This window comes from Uranotaenia lowii, chromosome 1 (assembly GCF_029784155.1).
Source record: "Uranotaenia lowii strain MFRU-FL chromosome 1, ASM2978415v1, whole genome shotgun sequence".
NCBI lineage: Eukaryota > Metazoa > Arthropoda > Insecta > Diptera > Culicidae > Uranotaenia > Uranotaenia lowii.
This window is the reverse complement of record NC_073691.1, coordinates 198,724,721-198,750,498: the sequence shown is the minus strand read 5'-3', so window position 1 is coordinate 198,750,498 and position 25,778 is coordinate 198,724,721. Positions and strand designations below refer to the sequence as shown.

The following is a 25,778-nucleotide window of genomic DNA, read 5'->3' as shown; positions in this document are numbered from 1 at the left end:
ACATGAATCGACAGAGAGGTAACTCAAATCGACAGAGGGATCGTATCGATCTCTCTAACGATTTTGCATCATCTAATCGGCAGAGAGAAACACACCATACGCGTGCCTTGGGTGAGTGCCACGAAACAATCTAAGACACGCCCTTCAGAGAAACACACGAACACAATCCGAATCGTGTTTGTACGTTTCCCTTTGAGACGCGTGTTTGCCTGCCTGAGAAGTCGGCTGCTACGATTGAAAGGGCACACGGGACACGGGAACAAAATGCGAGCACATCTTACGAGTGTACGATTCAAACTGATTTCGCATATACGCATTCGTAATCCCCAGTAAGTGCGTCCTCTCAAAAATCGACAGAGCATGCAAAAAATTGAGAGTTGAGTCACCGAAATTAGAATAAAACGGTTAACTTCGGCGACACTCCAAAAACGCATTCGGTTTGTCCTGCCGAGATACCTAGAGGCAACGAATACGAATGCGTACATGCGAAATCAGTTTGAATCGTACACTCGTACGGTGTGCTCGCATTTTGTTCTCTTGTCCCGTGTTTGCTTTAAATCGTAGCAGTCGACTTCTCAGGGAGACAAACACGCGCAGGCTTCCGAAAAGTACAGCTTTGCTATGACAGCCTTTTCCTTGTCGAACAAACTGTCTCGGTTTTCCTTGCCACTCGGTTTGCTGCTGTACCGTCGGTAACGAATCGAAACGCTTCGGCTACATCGCACACGTGCGAGAACCCAGGCTGTATCTGGACAATCGGCTCAAAGCATGCGTTGCCGAAAATGTTGTGCTTTAAGCTGTAGCGAAACCAACCGACAGTTCGGTTTTCATCCCTTCATGCCTCCTGTTTCGAAAATAATTTCATCCTAACTGTCGGCTGCAGGGCGTGACAATTTTGGGCGGTACTGTTACGGGTGACTGTCGTGCCCATACCGTACCCATGCCCGATCGTATGCGCTGCTGCTCGGATCGAAGAGATCGTCACGAAGATTTTCCCAAAACTGTCACGGAGCTTAATAAACTTTAATACCCACGAACAAACTCTCGCATGAGGTAAAACAAGGCATCGCTGTACATCTCACGACCGCTCCTTTTGAAACTGTCGGGGAAGAAATATTCGGGAAGCTTTCATCGAGGTGCACGTGCGAGGTTCGCAAAAATACTGTCGTTCGCCAGTACTTTTCGGAAGCCTGAACACGCGTCTCGCTCGAAGGGAAACATACTATTCGGATTGTGTTCGTGTGTTTCTCTGGAGGGCGTGTCTTAGATTATTTCGTGGCACTCACCCAAGGCACGCGTATGGTGTGTTCCTCTCTGCCGATGTGGTGATGCAAAATCGCTAGAGAGATCGTTACGATGCCTCTGTCGATTTGAGTTACCTCTCTGCCGAATCATGTTTACTGGGTCGTTGCCTCTAGGTATCTCGGCAGGACAAACCGAATGAGAGTATATTTGCTTTCTCGGAGGGTCGCCGAAATTAACCGTTTTATTCTAAGTTCGGTGACTCAACTCTCAATTTTTTGAATGCTCTGTCGATTTCTGAGAGGACGCGCTTACTGGGAAGTGATGGCCTTTTTTTTTGGTCATCGATCCTCATTTTCTCTCTAATATGTCTTGTGAGCCTACTTGGTTGAATAATTCTACTGAATCAGAGCATCAAAGCAATCGAAAGATTCCCTTCAATTTCCTTTTTTAAATAAGAATTCAAGGGAATCTTTCTATTGCTTTGATTCAGCCATATTTCCACTTTTAGACTTCAGCAATGGTACCTAATCCAGCTCCTAACTACCCTTTTTTCATCACATTCGCAAAAATCAGGCACAATCAGGCATAGTTTAAAAAAAATCATGCAAATTCAATGGCTTATCAGGTTGTCAGGCAGAACCTCGAAAAATCAGGCAGGAGCTCAATAATCAGGCACATTGGCATTTCTGTCGACAATTGAGGAAACTGACAATCTATGTATCAACCTATAGCGAAAGCGGTTGAAGAGCTAAACCAGTGGCAAGCTTTAACATAGTATTGGTGAACTTATCATATTCCGACGAGTCTCGTGCCATGCGGGATGCCGAGCTGAAAGAAGGACAGTTAGGAAAACAGATTTGACGAAAGCAGTCGACGTGTTTCATAGCTCTGAAAAAAAAGGAAGCGGGCCTGAAAACATGGCGTCTGACGAGGAGTATTACGGCCACTACATTGCCCAATCCTTCTATGATCGTATAGGGGTCATCAATGTAATAGTAATGACTGTGCACTTTTATAAAATAGCCTTGCACACTTCTTTTCCGTTTAATGAGTTCACCCGTCTTCATAACTCAGTGGAGGTTGATTGTGAGCTTATGCCGTTAAAAAATTCTTCCCAACTGCGCTGCTTACTCTCGCATATGATTTTCCTTCAATCATTCCGTGCGATACAATTTTTTTTGTGGTATTCATAAAACTTAGAGTCGTTTGAAGGTAATTATTTCAAAGCACGATGATATTTTCTACAAATTTTTACTGCGAGGGCGACTTCCTCATTCCACCAGAATGTGGCCTGGTAAGAATACTTTTCCGTCAATTCTTGCGATGTTTTCTTCACAAGCCTGATAAAAATATTGTTGAGCTCTTCAACTCCATAGGAGTGTGGATCAAGTAGGTCTTCTATGTGTTTTTCAAAATTGACCCAATCAGCTTGATTGGCCCCTGGAGAGCACAACGATAAGTCTATTGCAGATCTAGTTTGGTCGCGGACAAAAGTTTCAGAACCATTATGAAGAATTACGAGATTGTGTTTTTCCGTTGTTTCGACAATCGTGTTGTCCCGATTATCTGATTTCGAGGAGCCCTAAAAGGGAAGATGTGCTTTTAAATCACCCAGAATAATAAAACGAAGTAGGCTTATAAATTCTGAAAGGAGTTTTCCCAGCTCAAGGATTTTCACGGGCGGTAAGTATATCGAATCATTCTGGTAACATGTAGCTTCTTTTTTTTTGTATATTTACCAAGTATACTTACCGCAAAACCAGGAGTTGAGTGACGTTGTGTCTACTCGATGTATCTCTTGGAGAGCCAGAATCTTAGTTGGGTTGTTTGAAATGAACAACGTTAGGACGTTAAGGTAGTGCATAAGCCCGTTAATATTCCACTGCAGAGCCAGTCGGTTGGAGCAGCTGTTGATCAGATGATTTTAGAATTCATATGACTCAGTAGATTCCGAACGGCGACAGTTATCAGGCGGTACGTAGGGTGGGACAATGTTTTTATCGATTGTCGAATGTAACAAAGGGAGTGTTTTCCGAGTTTGCAGTATTTTTGGGCAAATCATCTCGTTTTTCCGCGAATCGGTAACCATCAGCGGAACATCAACATCAAGTTTAGTAATACGTATATTAAACGTTCACATCAAAAACATCAAATCAAACTTACCATTCCTGAGATGATGATAACATTTCACTTTGAAGGGGTCGTCCATATCAACCGTTTAATGTTTCTGCGATATTGACGTTATCTACATTGGATTGAGATTAAAATTTTCACATAGAAGTTTTGAGGGACACTCTATTGCTTTCAGGTTTCAAATTTTGGGAGGGGTTGCTAAATGGGTCGCCTATAATATCTGCTCATTGTTTTTACGGTATTGTCTTGGTTATACATAGCATTGTAATGAAAATTGACACATGTGAGTATTACAGTAAAGGTATGTAATTGATTTCAGGTGTCAAGTTTTGGATCATGATATGATTTCGCCTGAAAGTATGATATGACCATAGTGTTGTAGACAAACTTTTCAAGTTCTCTATATCTAAGACTTCAAACCTGAGAACTAATAAGTAATATGGCCGAAAAATCGTCAATCTACCTTTTATCTTCCAATTTTCTTGATTTTTGACAGAGTTGAAGCGCTCCAGAATGGAGGATCAAGTCTAGATCGCTCTTCGGAAATGCTTCTAATTCAATTTTGGTATCAATTGATTGGAAAAAACGTCAAGCGAACTGGCAACCATTTTCAAAAGTTCTCCTGAGTAAGTTCTTCCGCCAGGATCAGTAAGACTCCAAACCGGGGCAGGGCATCAAGTGTTAACAGTTCACCCCTGTCTGACTGAAGTCACCGCCGCGCTCAAATCGGAAGAGTTTGTAAGACGACTCTCGGTGGCGCTGCGTTTCTTTTCCGGGGGGGCATCCCTTGAGTTTGATGTGAAAATTATTAAAATGAAAAGCATTTCGATTCTTATTCGCTCGCTCCCACCACACACACACTTATTTTTATTCCATTTATGGAAAGACGTGCAGAAAAGAAAGATGCTTTCAGCATATATGTTTTTGGGAATACAGGAAAAAAAATGGGAGGAAACGAGGTAGAATAAGTTTTGGGTACAAACACGCTCCCACGAATGTGTTTGACCCTTCCTGGGAACATCCCATATTTGAAATCTCAAAAACTGCAGCTATCGCATCTTTAAAAGCAGCTCTGACAAGGTGGGAGGTTTAAAGATTATCGGGATTTCGGAATGTCTCACCGGAACCGAACTTTTTACCAGGGAATCGATGATATCCTTCCGATCCGCTTCCTACGACTTTATGAAAACATTTTCCAGCAGATTTTATAGCTGGGTAGAAAACATAGAATCATCCGTTCAACTTAGCTTTTTTCGTCGGATCCCTTGCCTTTGATCCCGAATCCCGGTAATGGTACAAACGTGAGCATAGTGGGAAATCCTTAAATCTGATGAAAGTCCCTCTGACTTTAAATTTTTATTGTCATTTCCAATTTTATCAACATTTGCCCACATTCCTAGCAGCGAATGCAATGGTAGGTAAATGCTGATCCGCTTCTATATTCCCGGAGCAATCTTGTCCTAACTCATTCCTTATTCGCAGTGCTTCGCTGCTTTCGTCTTCTTGGGGAGAAGCTCTGGGAAAACGTGTTAGACCCCGATGGCCTTGAGCCATGCTGTAGTTACTATGACCGGGCAGAGCCAATCTGAGCAAAAACCAGAGTTTATTCAATGTCCGGTGGAAGCCGGAAACCCCCGGAAGCCAAAGTGTGTCGAAAACTAATAAATATTGGTATTAAAATTTGATAGGTTATCGGATGGACACTGGACACTAGACTGGAAGTTTAAAAATGTTCGTCTGCAATTTAAGCCAGAACATGCCAAAGTGAAGAACGTTTCAGATAAGGCTTTTACACTCTTTCAATATTCTTGCCCCTTTATTGTCAAAATTGTCAAAATTGTCAAAATTGTCAAAATTGTCAAAATTGTCAAAATTGTCAAAATTGTCAAAATTGTCAAAATTGTCAAAATTGTCAAAATTGTCAAAATTGTCAAAATTGTCAAAATTGTCAAAATTGTCAAAATTGTCAAAATTGTCAAAATTGTCAAAATTGTCAAAATTGTCAAAATTGTCAAAATTGTCAAAATTGTCAAAATTGTCAAAATTGTCAAAATTATCAAAATTTTCGAAATTGTCAAGATTGTCAAAATTGTCAATGTTGTCGAAATTGTCAAATTTGTCAAAATTGTCAATATTGTCAAAATTGTCAAAATTGTCAAAATTGTCAATATTGTCAAAATTGTCAATATTGTCAAAATTGTCAAAATTGTCAAATTGTCAAAATTGTCAAAATTGTCAAAATTGTCAAAAATTTTTAAATTCTAAAAATTGTCAAAACTGTCAAAATTTTTTAAATTGTCAAAATTGTCAAAATTGTCAAAATTGTCAAAATTGTCAAAATTGTCAAAATTGTCAAAATTGTCAAAATTGTCAAAATTGTCAAAATTGTCAAAATTGTCAAAATTGTTGACAATGTCCAAATTGTCAAAATTATCAAATGGTCACAAAAAATCGCAGCAACAAAAAACAACGTCCGGTTTCGAGCAAGGATTGCTGCGATCCTTAGTCTGAAAGTAAACGATTGTAGCACAAATATTCAAGACAACGTTAAAACTTTCCGAATCAGGTTCATCTTTAAGCTTGGATATTATTGTTTGAATGTTTGGACACTAACACTAATGAATCACAAGCACTTACTCGAAATATGACATATGCACTTTCTTTTAAATAATCGTGTAACTTTTTAATCCTACGAACGTAAAGCTATTTACTAATTCATTATTTTCACCTATCACTATTAGAATTTCTCTGCACTGGCTTTTTTAACATTGATCAGTTGATCTGTTGTAAAGAATGTTGAAGAACTAATATCCAACTGACTTAATCGACACGCAAACTCACTTAAATCAACTATTTGCACAATTAATACCCGAAATCGTGAGTGTCCCCCACTAATTGTTACTTTTTTCTTCATTTTCCAACCAAAAATCAACAGGGACCCCCCGGATTGGACGGCATGAAGGGCGCCCAGGGAGAGACCGGCATCAAGGGCGAAAGAGGTGATCCCGGACTGCCTGTAAATATCCTCAGTTGTCTAAGCACGATTTGCCTGGAACCAGACGTTTGAGTGATTTGTCCCCCACCTAAATATATAGGTCATTTTCCCTTCACTGCTCTCAGCTCTTCCTGTCTTCGTTCTATTCTGTGAGATTAGATATTACTAGTTTCGGCCTTGATCCCACTCCAAATCCGAAACGTTAAGCCAGAACGGAAAGAACAGAAAATCGCAGCTGCCAAAACACTGAAATTTTAACGGAATGGGTTAGGCGTGTGAATGTTCTAAATTTATCGATCTTATAGAGAGTAGCCAATCCATAAATCATACCGATTTTATAGTTTATAGTTTGATCAGCCAAGTCTGAGTGCCCATACCCACCCAAACATTGCGCTTGTTTAATTTACTAAGCACGACTACGATTTCTCATTTTTCGCTCAGGCATCCACTTGACTAAAGATTTTTTTTGCATTTTGTCTACTCACAATGTATCGACCCGCCTAATCTTGACTGTGAAAATTTCACACCAGACTGGTTCAAAAATTAAAAGAATTCAGATTTTAAAATTCATCTTGAAAAATAGAAATGTTTTTGGCAACACTGTAGAATAAACAACCATGAAAAACCACCATACTTGTATACAAGTATGGTGATTTTTCAAATTTCAGAATCAGCCATGTTGATTGCCTTAATCCTTAGAACAGCTGAGACCTAAGCTCGTCTTTTGATTTTATCGCACTAGTTTGTAAACAAATATAACGAGCATCAACCCACTTCACCGCGCCTACTTTCTGCAAAAGTCAGAACACCAAGTACTGACCTTGACTTGTATGCTTTGTTGTAATGAATTTTATGGAGTTTCTTCTACGTAAGAAATGTCAAAAACAACTCAATTCAATTTTACAACCTAACTTTTTTGTTTCTTTTTAACGTAAACGCGTTGAAATGTTGCTAAAAAAAATTAGGAAAATCTTTAACTTCTAAACTTTCTTTATTTTATTGAAACTTTCTAAAAGAAATTGAGCCAGTCCTGAACTGTTCAATCGATTCGGCAATAATTGGGGCAAGGTCAACAGCTGCGGCAAGAAATTTTTAGGTTGCACCGAAATAGATAGCAAGAATTCTATAGAAAAAAAAAACAATACCGGCAGCAAATACTTAACTTATTTATACTCTAAGCAAAGAAAGAAGCCGGCTGCTTAGGATTGTACATATGCGAACAAAACCTACCAGAAACCATTGGGAATGCGCTCCAACATCCCCGTTCCTCGTCCCAATCCCTCATGAAATGTATTTTTAGTATTTAAGAGATTTATTATTGATAAAAAAAAATACAAACAACCAAAACTCCGCAACAAGGTCGTGTACCAATCGAACCGACAGTCACCTCAGCCCATACGCATTCGATTTGTTAGTGAATCTCCATTTGTTTAAGCAGAACGCCGCATTCCGTTCCGATATCAAACTTTTTTCTTGATGAACCATCAAATAAAATTCTGTAGCTTAAACATAAAGTTTCCGGACCGGAATGTGGTGCTCATTTTTTTTTAATCCCTTTTCATAATTTTCCACTCTCTCTTGTAAATAAAGCTCTGTGACAATGTGAACCAAACAAATTGCGGTGACCCACTGTGTACAAAGAAAGTTTAAGCATCAGAACAAATACATAGAGAACATGTTGCATGTTGTGTTTCATTTCTTGCACCCGTCCCTCCCCATCACATCCATTTGGTCTTGGCCCCGGATTCATAGGAATACAGTTCCGGTTTGTTCTATTTTGATATTTTCTACTTAGGTAATTTACTTTTGATTTACATACAGGGTGAGTAGCAACAACTGTCAGTAAAATATTTCGTATTTAAAAAAAAATGTATTGATATAATTAGTTCTCAATTATTTTAATTCAAACCTTACTCCCTGTGCAATCGTTGCTAGAAAAGCGTTATAACTGCCCGCACGGTATTCTGAGCCATTTCAACGAAGATACAACTTATCTAATCCTAGGGCTGGAGAACAGAAAAAAATTTAAAAAAAATCACTCAAATGTCAAATTGGTCTGATTAAATCACCAATCAATGAGTGGGTAACAAATTTTGTTTCATGAAAAAGATAATTTTGAAAACTTTTTTTAAGTCTTTACAAAAGTTTTTCATTGAACAGATCTGCAAATGTCATCAAACTGAACATGCCTTTTACATTAAACAATAGTTTTGTGAATTTTTTTTATCCGGCGCATGAATTTTTATCTAAAACGATTACAATTAGCATAACATAGCGTAGCATAGCATTGGGTGACCACAAACATCTTGCATTGGCTGATACACAAAGTACAACTCAATAACCAAAACAAACACAAGATGCCAAAACGAGTTTCTGGATTAAAAACTTATTACAAGTGTTGGTTTTGAAAATAAGTGTGGAACTATAATGCACACCATGACAAGTCAATGGGCCTTATTCTGCGAGGCGAATGAAGTGACTGGTAGTCACATTAGTCGTAGTCACGTGACTCTAGTCGGGGTATTCCGAGAGGCGACTCACTCACGGTGACTAGTTCATTGCCTCGGTGGCTTGATGTTCATTTTGATGTTCCAGAGGCAATGAACCAGTTTCATCGGGTTCACCATGCGAACTGTCAAACATGTAAGGAACATTCAAAGCAGGTAGTGTGATATTCAATATCTTGGATGACGTCACATTCATGAAGATTTTGAAAATAACGCATTTAATTTTTATGTAACCAAAGTACTAAATCAAACCAATCTTTATCAAATATGCTGTAAATCCTTAAGTGGAATTCAAATTATCTTTCGTTCTAGTTCGTGTTGAGAATTGGGGTTTGCGTACGTGATAAAATTTCAGATATAAGTAGATTAAAAATATAGAATAAAAACGTTAAATAGATAGAGAATTCCAAATTCTAAGATCAAATTAATATTGAAAACTGATATCTAAAATTTCATTCTATATTAATGATTGTCAGATAAATTATGTTTTCGTTAAAATCCATGATAATTCAAAATTAAGGACCTTTTTCAAAAAACATATCTCAAATTAAAAATTAAAATGTCAAATAAACATTCTTTTATAGATTCATAATTCAGATTTATAGATCGCAAATTTAATTTCAAACCAGGGTTTCAGATTTAATTTCACATATATTTCAGATTCAAAGTTCATATTCTTTTGTATTCAGAATCAAAAGTTCAGATTAATTTTCCTCATGTAGATAAGTTATTCGTTTTTCGGGAATAGAATATTCGACGCCATTTTAAGTTTAAATAGAGGTGGTTTGAGATTACTTCATTTTTTAAAAGTTGACTTTTATTTTAAGAGATTAAAGTAAACAAAGATACGAAATGTGCCGATCGTAGTTTTATTGATTTTCTGTCAATGTCTATATCCAATCGACTAAAAACTTGTCAAACTAAAAAAAATGGAATTACAACAGCGAAATTATTGTTATTATTTGAATTTAAAAACAATTTAAATGGATACTGAAGTAAAAAACTTAATCAAAATTATGTTAATGAGAGTTAGTTCAAAGCTTTGGTAGGAAAAAAGTATGTTTTCGAAAACTACGTGAGCAATTTTTACACCTATTTTTATTACCTACTAATACATATGCAATCGACGTAATATTAAACCTCATAAAACAAAGTGATCTTGTACGCGGATAGTTCATTGGAGTTCATCTGAAATATTTTTGTTTAGAATGTCATTACAAAACCAGGTGATGCAGATCGAACCAATTCTATGCTCAAATTTGAATACTTGGTTGAATATTTTTTGCACAAAAAAAGTTTCACTCAGTATTATAAGTCATATTTTTATGTTTATCTTTTATTCTCGCAGCAATATATTCACTTTCTGACAACGAAAAAGTTTCTGTTCTGTTAGACTGAATTTTTTGCATCACCTTTCCGTGGTTTTTCTTTGACTTTTGCCACTGCATTCATTTGAATGAGGCAAAATGAATTACTAGAACTGTCAAATGGTTAGAATTCCAATGCAATAAGTGCGAACCAACTCTCGTTAATTCCGCGATTTTTTTATTCCATATTTTTGGGCCGGTTAGATAGACGATGGCACTTGATTATGGTCAGGATGGTAAGTTTTATTTTGATTACTAATAATTCAAATACTGAATGAGTTTTTTCATTCCAGGAGCGTGGAAAGAACGAGAAATACAAAGCGTGGTCTGGTCAGGCGGCACCCACCAACTTCAGGAGAGGGTGATTAAGCCGAGGATGGATATGATAAGGCGAGCATAATTAACTTGCAAGCAGATGGAATAGAAGCGAGAGAAGTTGAAAATGATCCGAATAGGTGCAATAGATATTTTGTGGCAAACAGCAGTAACAACAGTCTTCCTGCTTCAATCCGCAGTTCGTTATCGGAAGCAGCAGTATGTTAAATCTTCCGGAGGACAACTTTTTTGTTTTTTTTTTTTTTTGAGAAATCGGATTGATTTCAATCATAGATTGGAATTTCACGTAAACTTGCATCCTAAATAGGAATGACCTATTTTGAGCGAACTTTTGCTTGCTCTACTATACTTGCTCCGAATAATAATGGAGAAGTTGAGGCGCGGACTACCAAAAGGCGGAAATAACGGAGCTGCGATGAAGTCCTCAAAACTCAAAATAAAATCATCAGAAGCATCTTCTGCATAAAAAAAAACATTGTGTGTTATCTATAATTAATTATCATCATATTTTGACAAGATGGCCATTCAAAGAAGATCATGTTCTAGTTCAGCCCCGCTGATTGATGCTTGAAAAACTCAGAATCCAGAAAATTTTTCTTGAAAATTTATTGTAAACTTTTAGTTTTGTTGACGACAATCTTGTAAGTTGAAATCCATTCCATTTTCAATATTGTTTGAAAAAAAAGGTTCAGTATTCAAAAGCACATTCGGAAAAATGATTAAAAGGTTCAAATCAGCTTCAATTTTAGCAAAAAAAAGCCCACAATCACTTTACAATCGTTGAATTGGAATTTAGGAAACATAAAAATTAGGATCATACCGTTTGTTAATTTATGGATTTTTTAATTGCTTCAACTTTCTTTTTTCTCAATTATACATGTTTGACCCAATTTCGAATAAAAATTTTATTTTCGAAATGGTTTTGCTTCAAGTCACCTGCGTAATAGGTTACGACTTCAAAAGTCACTTGGCACCGACTTGAGTCACGCCATTCGCCTCTGGGAATACGGTGACATTAAAAAAAGTTCATTCGAGTCACCTAAAGTTCATTCAAGTCACGGCATTCGCCTGCTAGAATACGGTGACTCTTAAAATCGTAGTCACTTCACGTCATTCGCCTCGCAGAATAAGCCCCAATATAATCATAATGGGGATGATCTGATACAGCTAAATGAACTTTTCAGGTGCAGACAGTTCATGTGACCCAGGGTGCTGTATTCAGATAGGTAGTGGAAGGGATATATACATAGGAAATCCTACTTGGCAAATAGGACTCATACGCAAAATAAATTAAATATGGTGTGAAAGCATTAAATTTAAAAATAGGAACGATCTTACCAAAGTCCATTAAAAGGTGGTATGTTTCAGCCGGTGTGGTCTCTATTCTTCCTGATTCCAGTCATTTTCAAATGGGTTGCATTCAAATATATTTTTAAATATCTGTTGCCTTTTAGGATATATTGACAGTTTTTTTTTTCCGTATATACCCTTATGAGCAACGCGCATCGCAGCAATCAAGAAAATCACGATTTCGTTCACCCATTGCGGCAATTTTTCGGGATGAATAAGCCAAAACGATGCTTAAACACAGAGAACAGACATACAAGCTAGCCCACGAAACTTGTGTAAAATTTCCAACGATAGTTTTGAACATTTTTTTTGTATTTTGGCTGGGCCTTTTCGAAAACTGGCCACTTGAAAATTTGATTTGCATTATCCCTTTCATTGAAAATTGGATTTCGTGCAATGTTTTGCAGTCGCAGTAATCCGCACAAAGGTTAGCTGAAAAAGGGGTTAGCGTGCAGAACTCCGACAGATCTTACACTGATTTGACAGGTCGCACGAATGTACAAGTTCGCACAAATGCCGCAGTCATGAGTGCGCAGTCCAATTTAGTGCGCTGCGATTAATAACTTTTGAACGGCGCAATAGATGGCACTATTTCAAGTCAATTTCTAACGTATTTTTTTAATGTCAGCATTTGAAATTTTACACACTTTTTGGAAGATTTTTTGTTCGTGCTTGTACGTCTGTTCTCTGTGGCATAAATTCCCTCGAGAAAAAAAAAATTTTTTTTTTTTACACTTTCGTTGGTTGACCATTGACTTAGACTGCGCCACGGTAAAATCTGTTTGTCAAACCCATCAGATTGTCTTTTTTACAACAATTTATCATGGCTTCACCAGCATTCGACTATTAAAACACATTATTGTACCAGGGCATCGTTGAATTTTGCACTGCGTAAGTGAAGAACAAGGTTTTTTGATACACGAGGTTCTCCGACTTTCATAGTAAGTAGGCGAGAAGTGAGCGGGGCTCTCAATGAGTTTGTTTACTAACATAAGATTATTTGCTCAGCTTTTCTGTGGTTTGTTGATAAACAAACTTCATGAGTAACGCATAGTTGCATATGCCCGATTTTAGCCGGGTTTGCCCGGATTTTTAACACAAAATTTGGCAAAGTCCGGTCCGGCCCGGTTACCCGGATTTCAGTTAAAAATGCCTGGATTTGCCCGGATTTATTCACTTCATTGGCCAAAACAAACAAAAAAAAAACAAATTTAGTTGTAAAATTTTTTTGTTCATGCGTGTACAACGAAATTTTGTGTGTGTGTGTGTGTGTGTGTGTGTGTGTGTGTGTGTGTGTGTGTGTGTGTGTGTGTGTGTGTGTGTGTGTGTGTGTGTGTGTGTGTGTGTGTGTGTGTGTGTGTGTGTGTGTGTGTGTGTGTGTGTGTGTGTGTGTGTGTGTATGTGTGTGTGTGTGTGTGTGTGTGTGTGTGTGTGTGTGTGTGTGTGTGTGTGTGTGTGTGTGTGTGTGTGTTCACAATTCAGCCCTTTTGGTTTTTGTTTTTGCAACTGCGGAACTCATGGAGTTTTTTCAACAACAGACCACAAACAACTAAGCAAATATTCTTATTACATATACAGACCCCGTTCGTTTTTGGCAACATTCGATTTTGGCAACATTCGATTTTGGCAACATCCGATTTTGGCACATGTGCCAAAATCGAACGGTTTTTAGAAGCGACATTACCTTTGAGTTTTTCTTATAACGGGACCGATATAATTTAGACAACTACCAACAATATTTTTTTGCGTTCAGAAATGGGGATAAAATACAACGAAAAAATCAAAAGATTTTTTAAAATTTTTTAAAGTACTCAAAAATTACATGTTGAAAAAATAAAAAAAATCAAAAACAAATACAAACATAAGTCTAAAAATAACAAAATCAAATTAAAAATGACAAAGAACGACAAAAACAGCAAAAATGACAAAAAAAAACAAAGATTATGAACAAAACAAAAATAGTGCAAAATGCATCAAAAACATGAGAAAAAAACTATAAAAATTCAAAAAAATTGTCGGAAATTGACTCAACTTAACGTTACTGATTATTAAAATAGTTATTTTGTAAAAATAAGAAAAAAAAAATTTCAGAAAAAAAACCGTTCGATTTTGGCAACATTCGATTTTGGCAACACAAAATATTCGGGCATGTTGCCAAAAACGAACGGGGTCTGTATTAGTAAACAAACTTATTGAACACCCGCTCACTCCTCCTCACTTACTTTGAAAGTCATAGAATCTCGTGTTTCTGAAAACCTTTGTGTAGAGATGACATTAACTTGGGAGGTTAGGTTATGATAACTCAGCCACTGTATGCACTTCGAGCCTCGAATGTTTCCTATTGTCCTGTACTTGATGTACCGGCGCACTTCCTCTTTGGTGCTCGTGCATCTACTCCATCGCCGTAGGAACGGGGGGTGTTTTGGGGGTTTAAACCCTCCCCCCCCCCCCGCCCCCCATGAGGGTCCATAAAAGCAAGCAACATATTTTATTCTACACAGATAATTTTTAATTTATATTCAAATTTTGATGATAAAGTAAGATTATTTAAGAGTAAAAATTTAAACTAAAAACTAATGCAAAAACCACAAAAACCCATCTCAATCTCAAAATTCATCTAAAGTTTTTTCAAAATTTTCTCACTTGTTCATAGAAATTCAGATCTGAATATTAAATTTTAAATTAAATTAAATCCACTGGTTCTGGTTCCACAATTTTAAAAAATAAAATTGAATTTCTATATTCGTATCCAGTTTAAGATTCTTGATTTTTAATTCGAATAATCAAATAAAAAATTGAAATTTGGTGTTGCATTTCATATCAAATTTTAATAAAATTTTTGTAAAGTCATATGACCCATTCCAAGCACCCCTCAACTGGAGAACCGATTTTTATTTTTCATTATCCAAAAATAAATTACATAGCGTTAGAAAGGTTATTTCTTGAGTGTCATTTTCCATTAAAAGATTTTCAGCTACCTTTTTTTAGAATTGCGTATGTTAACGTTGAAATTTAAAAATTTTAGTATGAAATTAAATTCATTTTTGCAAATATTTTATATTTATAACATAACTTTGTCAAAAATCTAGCTATGTCAAAAACAATAATTGCAAAATGGTGGTAAAAAAGCCATCTTTTAAGCATGATATAAGATAAATAACAGTCACTGCAAGTTTAAGCTCCAGAATCGTTGATAAAGGTATCTATTTTTATGCGTTGTGACGTCACGAAAATTCTACTGTTTTTAAATTTGTGATTTACTGAAATTTCACATATTGTCGAAAATTGGAGTCTCTTCAAACTTTTTGAATGGAATTTAATGCAATTTTAAGATTGAAAATCGGTTTAGCAGGTTGTGAGTTGCACCCGGGTAAAGAATGCGTTGTGACGTCACGAAAATTTATTTACTTTTTTTCGAAAACGTTCAAGACTTTTTACTTCAACACTATGATAGTATCTCTTCAATACAAGTCCAACACAACAATGTGCTTCAATAAACGAATTCTATTATCAAGTTCTTAAAGAAACTAGTTTTTTTTTTGCATTAACTCAGTTGTTTTTAATCATTTCTAATAAAACTTATAAAACAGCGCTTTAAAACGCTTGATTCAAGAGTAAACAAACTATCAAACAAATGAAATCCTCATCGATTTTGTAAAAGAATATTTGTGAATCATAAAGCAGGTAGTTATCTGTGATTTGAATAAAAATCTTGCAAAAGATCAAGTTCTTCATATATCTATGTTAGAATGAAAATCGCCGCTAGTAACTTCTATTTCTTTCTGGCATTATGTTCAAACAAAATAAGTTCCATGAAATAAATGTAATGAGATTAAAAAAATCTTTGAACATGGTAAACTTAATAGATCAATTTTCTTATAAAAAAAACTCATAAGATTTTCATAGAAAATTAATTAATAAAATTAATTACATTATTTTCATAAAAAAAAACTGCCCTTATTGAAATTTCTACCTCAAAGAATGTCACTAGAAAATTCAAATCGAACCCCGTGTTCACATAAAATCTCACAAAAGAGACTTTGAACTGAATTACAAAATTAAATAAATTCAAATATGTACTAGCACAAGGTCTCATGCAAAATTTGGGTCAGATTATTCTAAGGAAAGAAGTTGCGCAACGCACCTGAAGTTTGTATGGAATTATGTAGATTTTGTTCGGCATGAGCTTGAGCTTGAGCTTGAGCTTAGATAAACCGTACATTTCAGTAGTTGCTACTCCGTGATTGACAAGAACCATCAAAATTGCACATAGATCCAAATAAATGGGGCTTGGGATTAGCTTACCATTTTCTGTGTGCACGTTTCAAAGGTTCCTTATCTTAAATGGTCAATAACGGCGCCGGCCACGTCCTTACGGTTCATCGGGGAAAGGGAAGGATTGTTAGTTCGACTTCCGTTGCTACTAGAGACCGAATACACCTCTAAATCTCCACGGTCGTCACAGGAAGGGTGGTTTGTTAATGGGAAAGGTATATAAGATCTGGATTCCCTTTGGGAAGGGATGTGATCAAAGCAAAGTTAAAAATCGTCGCGTCGCACACTATCGAGTACATCGCGTTTTTATACGTCCTAACTAACAATGTACTTAGCACCGGCGTAACTCACTGAATTTTACCGCGCGCTTAAGACGAGAAGAGCAAAGCGTCCTAACGTGGCACTGTCATACACGTACAATGCACTTGGCAACGATGCAACTCACCGAATTTTATAACGCGTTTTCTAATGTTGTGGATGAAGTATAGTAAGACAATTATTATGAAAATATTTTAATGCTGGTTGGAGTAGCTGGAACTTAATGAAAACGTGTGCTCATTAAAATACCCGGAAAATGCTAAAAACTCGATACGAATAAATTTAAATATGAAAGAAAATTGATTTTTAACTGGTGACTACTCATGTAGATTTTGTTCGGCATGATAAAAAAAACCGTTTTCCGTCAATAATTTAGGTCTTTATCAACCAATTTTTCTTTTAATTTGAATATTTTAAAGCTCTGATTATGACAATATTTCATCTGAGGAACGCGTTTCGATTAGAGTTATCATAAAACAGCTATAAAACGTTCAAAATAAACGTCGATTAACGATCATTCAGGTATTTTTTTTGTATTTGACCCATCAGAAGCTAATTTTTGAAACTCAAAAACCTTTTAAACTAAACCATTGTCGAAATGGGATCTTGAGATAAACTATTTGTCATAATGAAGGTTTTGTGAATGACTATAATTAAAACAAATCAGCCGATAGGGACTTCAGGAATTGGTGCATAACTTGGTTTTCATGTCCTTCCAAACCCAATTTCTCATAATTCCATACAAATTTTAGGAACTTTGTGCCCTCTATTTCCGTAGGCCAATCCCCAAATTTGGCACTGGACTTTGTGTTAGGCCTAGAATCTATTTAAGCTTGCAACTTATAAGATTTTCATTAGATGGCTGATTTAGGCACTCCAGTGTCGATTAACTATCTTTGAAAATATCGAAAGCTTTGAAATTATCATTTATTTTTCGTTTCCTTTGCAATTAAAGATTAAAAAGATTCAGAAACACATTTCAACGCTTTTACGAATAAATATTTCCTAGTTTTAATTCTGTCCTAAATAATATTCACATGAACGCACAAAAAAACTTCGAATAAAATTGATGTGAGCAGTGTTGCAAACCTTATCTGCTTATATGGGCCTTTGAGATTTAATTCCTTTTAATTTTTGGGAATAAATGGATCGATTTCATCACCAAATCACATTATTTATTGAGTTTTTGAGCATTTTTAGTAAATTAAGCATTAATTTTAAGATTATACTTTGATTTATTTCATGTAGCTAACCATAAAATTTCGTGACGTCACAACGCTTTGCAAAACCCTGCTTTAAAAAAATGGTGCGGTGTGACGTCACGAAACTGAATCGCCCTAAAATAAATTGAAATCAAAATTTGAAAAAATCAAAAACAGCGATTTGTTGGTTGTAATAAATCGATACTTTCCTGAAATTTTCATAAAATTTGATCAATAGAAGAGCAGAAAAATGCGGCGTTGTAAAAAAAACTGAAAAGTGGAAAAAGAGGCGCGTTGTGACGTCACGATTCCTTTTGCTTATATTTTGTTTACTATTTATTCTATACAAATACTTTTGGTTTCAAATTGTAGAGAATTAAATTTTGACCTTATAATGTACAATTTTTAACAATGTGCGATATGACCTGTAAAACTTACATACAATATACCAAAAAATTGTTTTGCAAACGTTGTGACGTCACGCTGGAATGGGTCATATGCATTTTCAATATTTTTATACTAGTTTTGGAATATAAAAAAATAGAAAAAAATTCTTGATTCCTTTAGTGAAATTGTTGTGCTGAGTTTAAAATATTGCTTTTCCATTTTTATTGATTCTAATAAAATGGAAATGCAACAACAGCAGTTCCAAATTCTCTGTTCTTGATTCGAAATATATGCAGTAAAATCCCGCTTATCCGAGGTAGTCAGATAAGTGAACCTCGGATTATACAAATTCCAAACATTTGAAGCTTCAAAATGACGATAAAAAATTGAAAACTTAGATGAAGACTAATTATTTAAAATTCATATTTAAAATTGTGATCTGGAATTAAGATTCCGAAATTGATTTTTTTTTTTGTAAATTTCAGAAATCGTATAGAAATTCGAAAACAGATTCAAAGTTCAGTTTTTGAATTCAGTTTCAGAATCACAAAAGATTCAAAATTTAGAAAAAAGATTTAGCTTGTAAATGGGTTTTACAATCAACATAAAATTGTTGAGGAATTCAAGAGATCGTGAGCTTAAAAATTGGCAATTCAATTTCCAGGTTTATTTTTTTTATTCAAAATTTGTTTGTACACACAATTCAGCTGAAAATCATTAATATAAAGTAGAATTTGAGTTAATTTTCTAAGTTTTGTTTTATGAAAAAAAGGGCAAAATTTGAATGAAAAAAATCCACAGTACCTGATCTTAACCTAAAAAATCTGCACAAAATTCCATATATTCTCGGTGTATTGCCTAATATTATTATTATTATTATTATTATTATTAAGTTTTATTCATCGAACATTTTGTTTTAATGAATTATCTATACTAAGGATCTATACAAAACAATTAGATAACACGAAACAATGAAGACTGGCGTACTCGTTTGATGAATCGGCTAGATGGCTCCCCCAATTGATGAAGATGCTCAGCAATCTGGAACGTAAGCATCATTGCACTAACTGGTTCATTATGGCCGTAGGATGTTCGGTGGGTTCGATTCGATAGCAAAGAGTGATGACGTAAAGTCCTCGAAGGAGCATTAAAGTTGATCATTCCTAGCAGGTTTGGCGACTGAATTTCTCCGTTCAGTATTTTTGCGATGAATGATGCCTGTTGGGTTTTTCGGCGGCGTTCCAATGTTTCTAATCCCAGAAGCTGGCACCGGTCGGAATATGCGGGAAGGTTTTCAGGATTACGCCAGGGTAGATGTCGTAGAGCGAATCTAACAGAACGCTTTTGTACACGCTCGATTCGCAAAATCCAACATAACTGATAGGGAGCCCAAACAATTGCAGCATGTTCTGTAACTGACCGGACAAGTGCGCAGTAGAGTGACTTCAAGCACAATGGGTCTCTGAACTCTCGTGCTACTTTAGAGATGAAGCCAAGCTGACGATTCGCCTTTCTTATAACTGAAGTTCGTTGACTATCGAACGTAAGCTGAGCATCGAGGATAACTCCAAGGTCGTCAACTTCAAATACCCTGTCAAGGCGCTGGTTATCGATGTTATAATCATATAAAATTGGCGTTTTCTTTCTATGGAATGTTATAACGGAGCACTTGGAGACGCTGACTGATAGCTTATTAAGTCTACACCATTCACCAAAGTGATCTAGTAAAGATTGAAGGTGTGCACAATCGACAGTGGATTCAACTGGAACGAATAGTTTCAGATCATCAGCATATCCTATTTTGGTTCCAATTTCCAAGCTAAGGATCAAGTCGTTGAAAAACAGAACAAACAGTAAAGGTCCCAAATTGCTCCCTTGCGGCACGCCAGATCGGTTAGTAAATGGAAATGATATGCTATCACCAAATTTAATCCTAATACACCGCTCAGTGAGGAATGATTTCAACCAAGAGATCATGTTGTCATGAATACCGAGCTTAGCTAGCTTAGCGAGTAAGATTCCGTGATCAATCGTATCGAATGCCGCTTTGATATCGGTGTATATAGCATCGACCTGTTTTTTTCTTTCCATTTGGTTCAGACAAAACGAAGTGTACTCTAAAAGATTGGTACTCACCAATCTGCCAGGCATAAACCCATGCTGTTCAGCGGCAATATAATGTGAGGAAGCGCGTAAGAGGGCTTAACTTACAACAATTTCGAAAAGCTTGGATCCTGCCGATAAACTCATAATGCCTCGATATTGCTTCACATTTCGTCGTTCGCCATTTTTGAAGACAGGACACATGAAGGAATTTTTCCAATAGTCCGGGAATTTACGTTGTTGAAATGATCGGTTATAGATTTGGGCTAGCGGCAACGAGAGATCTCGAAGGTGTTGAAATCTATAGAATCCGCCGGGACGTGAAACGTGGCATCAGAGCACTCAGTTTCGGAAGAGGCAGTGTCCAGGAAGACCGCCCGAAAATTCTCAGCAAATAAATTGCAACACGTGTCTGGAGAATCAGCAACAGCATCGTTGTAAAAGACTGAGGTAGGTAGGGAGCTCGATTTTCGTTTCGAATTTACGAAAGTCCAGAAACTTCGAGGGTTCTTACGTAAACCAGATTGTACACGCAGAACGTGGTGTTTGTACAGTAATGCATTGAGTCTGCGGTAGGCTGTGCTTGCTGCTTTGAACTGTAGTTGAGAGTCAACCGTTCGATTTTTCCGAAGCCTTCGTAAACATGCATTTTTTTCGCGTCGAAGTTGTCGCAAACTGGCCGTGCTCCAAGCAGGTGTAACAGGACGTTTAAATCTGGGAACATGCGAATTCAACCAAGTACCAATCAAATTGCAGAAAGTTTCAGTCATAACGTCTACTGATGCGTTGCCGAAAACTGCATCCCAGTCAATGCTGTTCAAGTACTGTAAAAGCAGCGAAAAGTCCGTCTCCCGAAAATTTAACGGTCTACTCCTACGATCCGAAGTGTTTGGCGAGGAGTTACTTGCCGACACAGCAGCTGGTAAATCGAATGCGACAGGCGGGTGGTGCAAATCTACAGGTACCAGAATGTCAGGGGCATTTCTTATTTCAATTTGTTCGTTACTCAGGCCAAAAAACAAATCAAGTGTCCGTCCGAGATGGTTCCTGATAGAGTTGAGTTGGATCAGATTTAACGAATCAGTTCCATCGATCAAGGATGCGGCGGCGGCGCTTAAGGCGGCGGCGCTTAAGGCGGCAACATTTATTAGTTTAGCACCTGTTTCGCTTTCAGTCCACATCAAACGAGGTTGGTTATAATCGCCACATATCAAAACTGACTCATCAGCAGTAGCACGGTTACACAGTTCACGTATAGTGGCCACGTGGGACTCGATAATGTGAACACAATTACTTTTGTCGGGTGGCACGTAAACAGCACAGAAGAGTATGTTTTTTCCATTAATGGTAGCAGCAACACAGACTTGTTCCAGGTCAATCCCACATTCCGTGGTCACAAAGCTGCTTGGATGGCATTGTTTAATGGCAATCAAAACACCGCCAAAGCATTTTTTTTGTACTGTTACGCGAGCTGCGGTCGCAACGGAAAACCGAGTAACCATTACCGAAAAGTTGGGCCGAGTTGGATGAGTCAGTTAAACCAGTTTCTGTCAGAATAATGACATCGTAGCTGCACTCGATGGTCGCAAGGTAAAAGTCTTCTGATTTGGTGCGTAAGCCTCGGACGTTCTGATAATAACACCAAGCTGTTTCATTCGTACGGGCAGATGAAATCCTTTCCAACACCCCCGACACGGGCCTACAAGTTAAAGATGCATGACTGGGTGAAATATTGAAATCAGACGGATACTTGCCACAGTATGGCAATTGGAAGTCTCCCCCTGAACCACCTGACTGATACACGGGACGACTTGAAGCAGGAACGATCGGTCGTTGGTGGTCAGAGAAAAGAACTTCCGAATTGCTTTGAGAGGTGCGTCCCGAGGTCCTAGTGAAATTCCCAGGAGTTGTGTCGACATCAAGATAAGTTTGTGCTAAACTACGGGCAGCATACGACGTATACGATGCGGTGCTAGAAGGCAGAGGTGCGTGACTCGGAGAAAAGCGTAAAACTGGAAAATACTTGCCGTGGCATGGCAATAGGAAGCCTCTCCCTGAACCACCTGACCGACAGACGGGACGACTTGCAGCAGGAACGGGCGATCTTTGGTGGTCAGAGAAAAGAGCTTCCGAATTGCCTTGAGTGGTGCGTCCCGACGTCCAGTAGAAATTTGCAAGATTGGTTTCGATATTAAAAGCGTCATTAGCAGCAGGCAGTAGCATAACATTTTCATCCGTGTTGAATTGGGCGTCATAACGGTTGAAGTTAAACTGAATTAACGCGCTTGATGCGAGGCTGGAAGGCAGAGGTGCGTGACTCGGAGAAAAACATAAAACAGGAGAATACTTGCCATTGTATGGCAGTTGGAAGCCTCCCCCTGAACCACCTGACCGATAAACGGGACGACTTACGGCGGGATCGAGCGGTCGTTGGTGGCCAGAGAAGAGAACTTCCGAGCTGACATGATTGGTGCGTCCCGATGTCCAACTGTGCGGCGGTTGAAATTGATCACTGTTGAAGGCCACGAAACTGTCGGGAATTATAGTTCGTAAATTCCCGGAAGTATAATCCTTTGGGCCAGGATTCAGGATCTAATGCTTTTTGTTTGGAGTCTGGAGAAATGCCAACTTTGAATGATATGAACCGGTAAGAGCTCATATCACTGCCTCTGGAGACTAATTTTACAACGTTGGCTTCTTCTACACCCAGGTTGGCATGGACCATGGCCCGAACGGCGTCCTCAGTTACGTCCGGTTTGATCCGTGACAAATAAAGCCAAAACAGTTTTGGGTTATCGTCGTCGCAAAGAGGGATTATTAATATTGCAGATATTTTAAAAGACAAACTTCGAACTAAAATCATTATTTTGGTTCAAGATTGCATTTAGAAAATAAGATCCGAAAATTTTTTATCTCTTACTTTAATTTTTGAAAATTTGATTTATTTTCATCGATGGTTTAAATCTTTGAATTTGCAAAAAAGTTGGAAAGATCGAGTTTATTTCATTCGAGCATAGAAAAAGTTTTTTTTTTTTTAAATTAAAGGCACTTCTAACCAAAATAATTTTAGGCTCAAATCAAATAAGGCCTTTCCGTGCTTAGTAAAATATCCATCTATGTGAATATTCCTCACTTTAATTCGTAGATGTTTGATCGCGCATACTTCGTGCCACTTTTCACAATGTACTCATGGATATTTCTCGTGATAAACCACCCACAACACTGTTAGGGTTGTGTTTTATGTTCACCACTCTTATGGATTGTCTAGATGTTGAGGAGTTTCGATCGCGGCTGTTTATCGTCAGCAGCTGCCAGATTCCGTAGCATAACTGACGGGAACTTTATAGAAACTACATTTTTCTTTAGTTAAAACCTGGTAGGTATTTCGAATACTTTAGCATCATTTCCCACGAGCTCACAGTTCATCCTGGAATGCAAGCATGGTAAAATCTGGAATGCATCCTCAAAGATAGCGGTAAACTCCTCATCAACACACCACACCAATCTCAAATCCATCCTTGATCTCGCACCTCCAGGGCACCGATGGCATTCCCGGCCAGGAGGGTCCCCGGGGTGAGAAGGGCGGCAAAGGTGACCCGGGACCACCGGGCAAACGAGGCCGCAAGGGTGACCGGGGGGACAAGGGTGACCAGGGCGTTCCCGGGCTGGACGCTCCCTGCCCGCTCGGAATGGACGGTCTTCCCCTACCGGGATGTGGCTGGAGGGCACCGAAAGTGGTAAGACCAATTTGCTGAAGTCGGCTTTTTTTTGTTTTCGTAAGTTCAGAGATGGCTCATTTTTCAGTACCAGGAACCGGCAATGCCCTCGCCACCGCACAAGGACTACCTGCCGGATGTGACGGGAACGGAGAACGAGAGCGAATACGCGGAGGAGGAAGAAGACGACGGAACCGGAGGCGGAGAGGGCGAAGACTACGAGGACGAATACAACGAGAACGAGCATGAAGGGAACTGAGCGTGAAATGAGAAGAAGAAATGTGCGGCTTAAGTGTGAGAGAGAGAACTTTAGCTGTAGACTTACCCGTTGAAATTTTGTGAGCGATGCGTGAATCGTGGTTTGTTTTGCAGAATTATTCAAAAAAAAAATGCAACTAGACAATTTAGCAGCTGAGTATAAGATAGGAACAATCCATCGATCGATACAGGGTGTAATACTTTTTCAATCTCATGTCTGAAAGAATAGATTTAATTTCAGAATGTCCAGAATGTTAGTAATAGTTAGTTTAGTGTTAAAGCATCTTCGTTGTAAAAAAGGTTTCATCTTGTTCATTTAATAAGCTAACCGGCATTTCCAAACTAGAATAAATCACCAAAGATTGTCTTTATATGGAAAGTTCGTTATCTTTGAAAGAAATTTCCTATCATTTGAATTTAAGAAACCATTTTTTTTTTTTCACTCCACATCAAAACTAGACAGAACAGACTAGAAAAACTCCCGACAAAGAAGTACATTTGTCCGAGAACCAAAATGAACCAAATGAAACCAACATGAAAAATCCTAACATATTTGCATTGAAATATTTGCTATATACTGTAGTAAAATGTTTCTTCTTTCCATCAGCTGATTTGAAAGATTTTTTCAACAAAGGCCGATTTAGGTTAGCGTCTTTGATGAGAAACACGAACGCAGATTGTTTCCAGATCAGCATTCATGCGAAAACGAAATGTGTTCGGCGCTATTCGATGTGAACGGGTTCGATCCAGGGAACAGCATGTTGTCTCTGGCTAGCATAATGCACGTGGCTCAGAATCATTCGATATACATGAGACTTATGGAGCCAAATCGGGCGTCAACAAATGCTACATGTTCTACTACACTTGTGGGTATAAGAGACGTGTTAAGGGTTGGAAAAAAATGATTTCTCAATTTAAGAAACTTAAAATTCCTTTCGTTAGTTTAATTTTTACTCAGATTTTTCATTATAACATCAACTTTGCTATAACATCCCTAAGCAAATTTCGCAACAGAAGAAAAACTCGCCAGAAGGCAGCAAACACTTTGCGATATGCAAATTTTATAGACGCATTTTTGCTCCTAATGGTCCAGCATCTGCTGCACCAACCGGTATACATAGTCCGTCGTTGGACAAGACAAATTTCCCTCGTTTTCCATTAGTTTTTTTTCCTACTTCTTCAGCTCTTGTTGAAGGCCCCCTAACGCCCAGAAGCATATTGAGCTAGACGGAAAGGAGAAGGCTAATGGGAAGCTAATGTGGAATTTATAATCCAAAACGCTCGAGAAGTACAAAAAGACGAATGGACCAGTAGAAAAGGAGAAACAAATAAAGATTATAGCGGCTTGGCGCACTTTGAGGCGATAAATAATTACCCAAACGATTAAATCGATGAATTGGTTGATTTTCTTTCACCCTTTCCTACTGGGCAGCTTCTGTGCAGTATTGTTGCCAAGGATGAAGCGTTAAAATGAAGGGAAGGTGAAATGAAAACAGCAGTAAGTGTCAGCATAAGAAATAGCAGATAAAAAAGAAAAACGAACTCACTGGCAGTGAATAAAATGAGAACTTAAAAAAAACAAAAAA

At 37.6% G+C, this 25,778-nt stretch overlaps 1 protein-coding gene across 1 annotated transcript in view; it reads left to right on the top strand.

Annotated features, from left to right (window-relative positions):
* The window catches only part of LOC129738287 (collagen alpha chain CG42342), a 287,063-nt gene extending 262,500 nt beyond the window's left edge, over window positions 1-24,563 (top strand). Inside the window, exons 14-16 of the mRNA XM_055729471.1 lie at window positions 6,314-6,394; window positions 23,755-23,955; window positions 24,023-24,563. Coding sequence (XP_055585446.1) covers window positions 6,314-6,394; window positions 23,755-23,955; window positions 24,023-24,193 — 453 coding nt within the window. The 3' untranslated portion in view covers window positions 24,194-24,563. The remainder of the gene's footprint in view (window positions 1-6,313; window positions 6,395-23,754; window positions 23,956-24,022) is intronic.
* The last annotated feature ends 1,215 nt before the right edge of the window (window positions 24,564-25,778 follow it).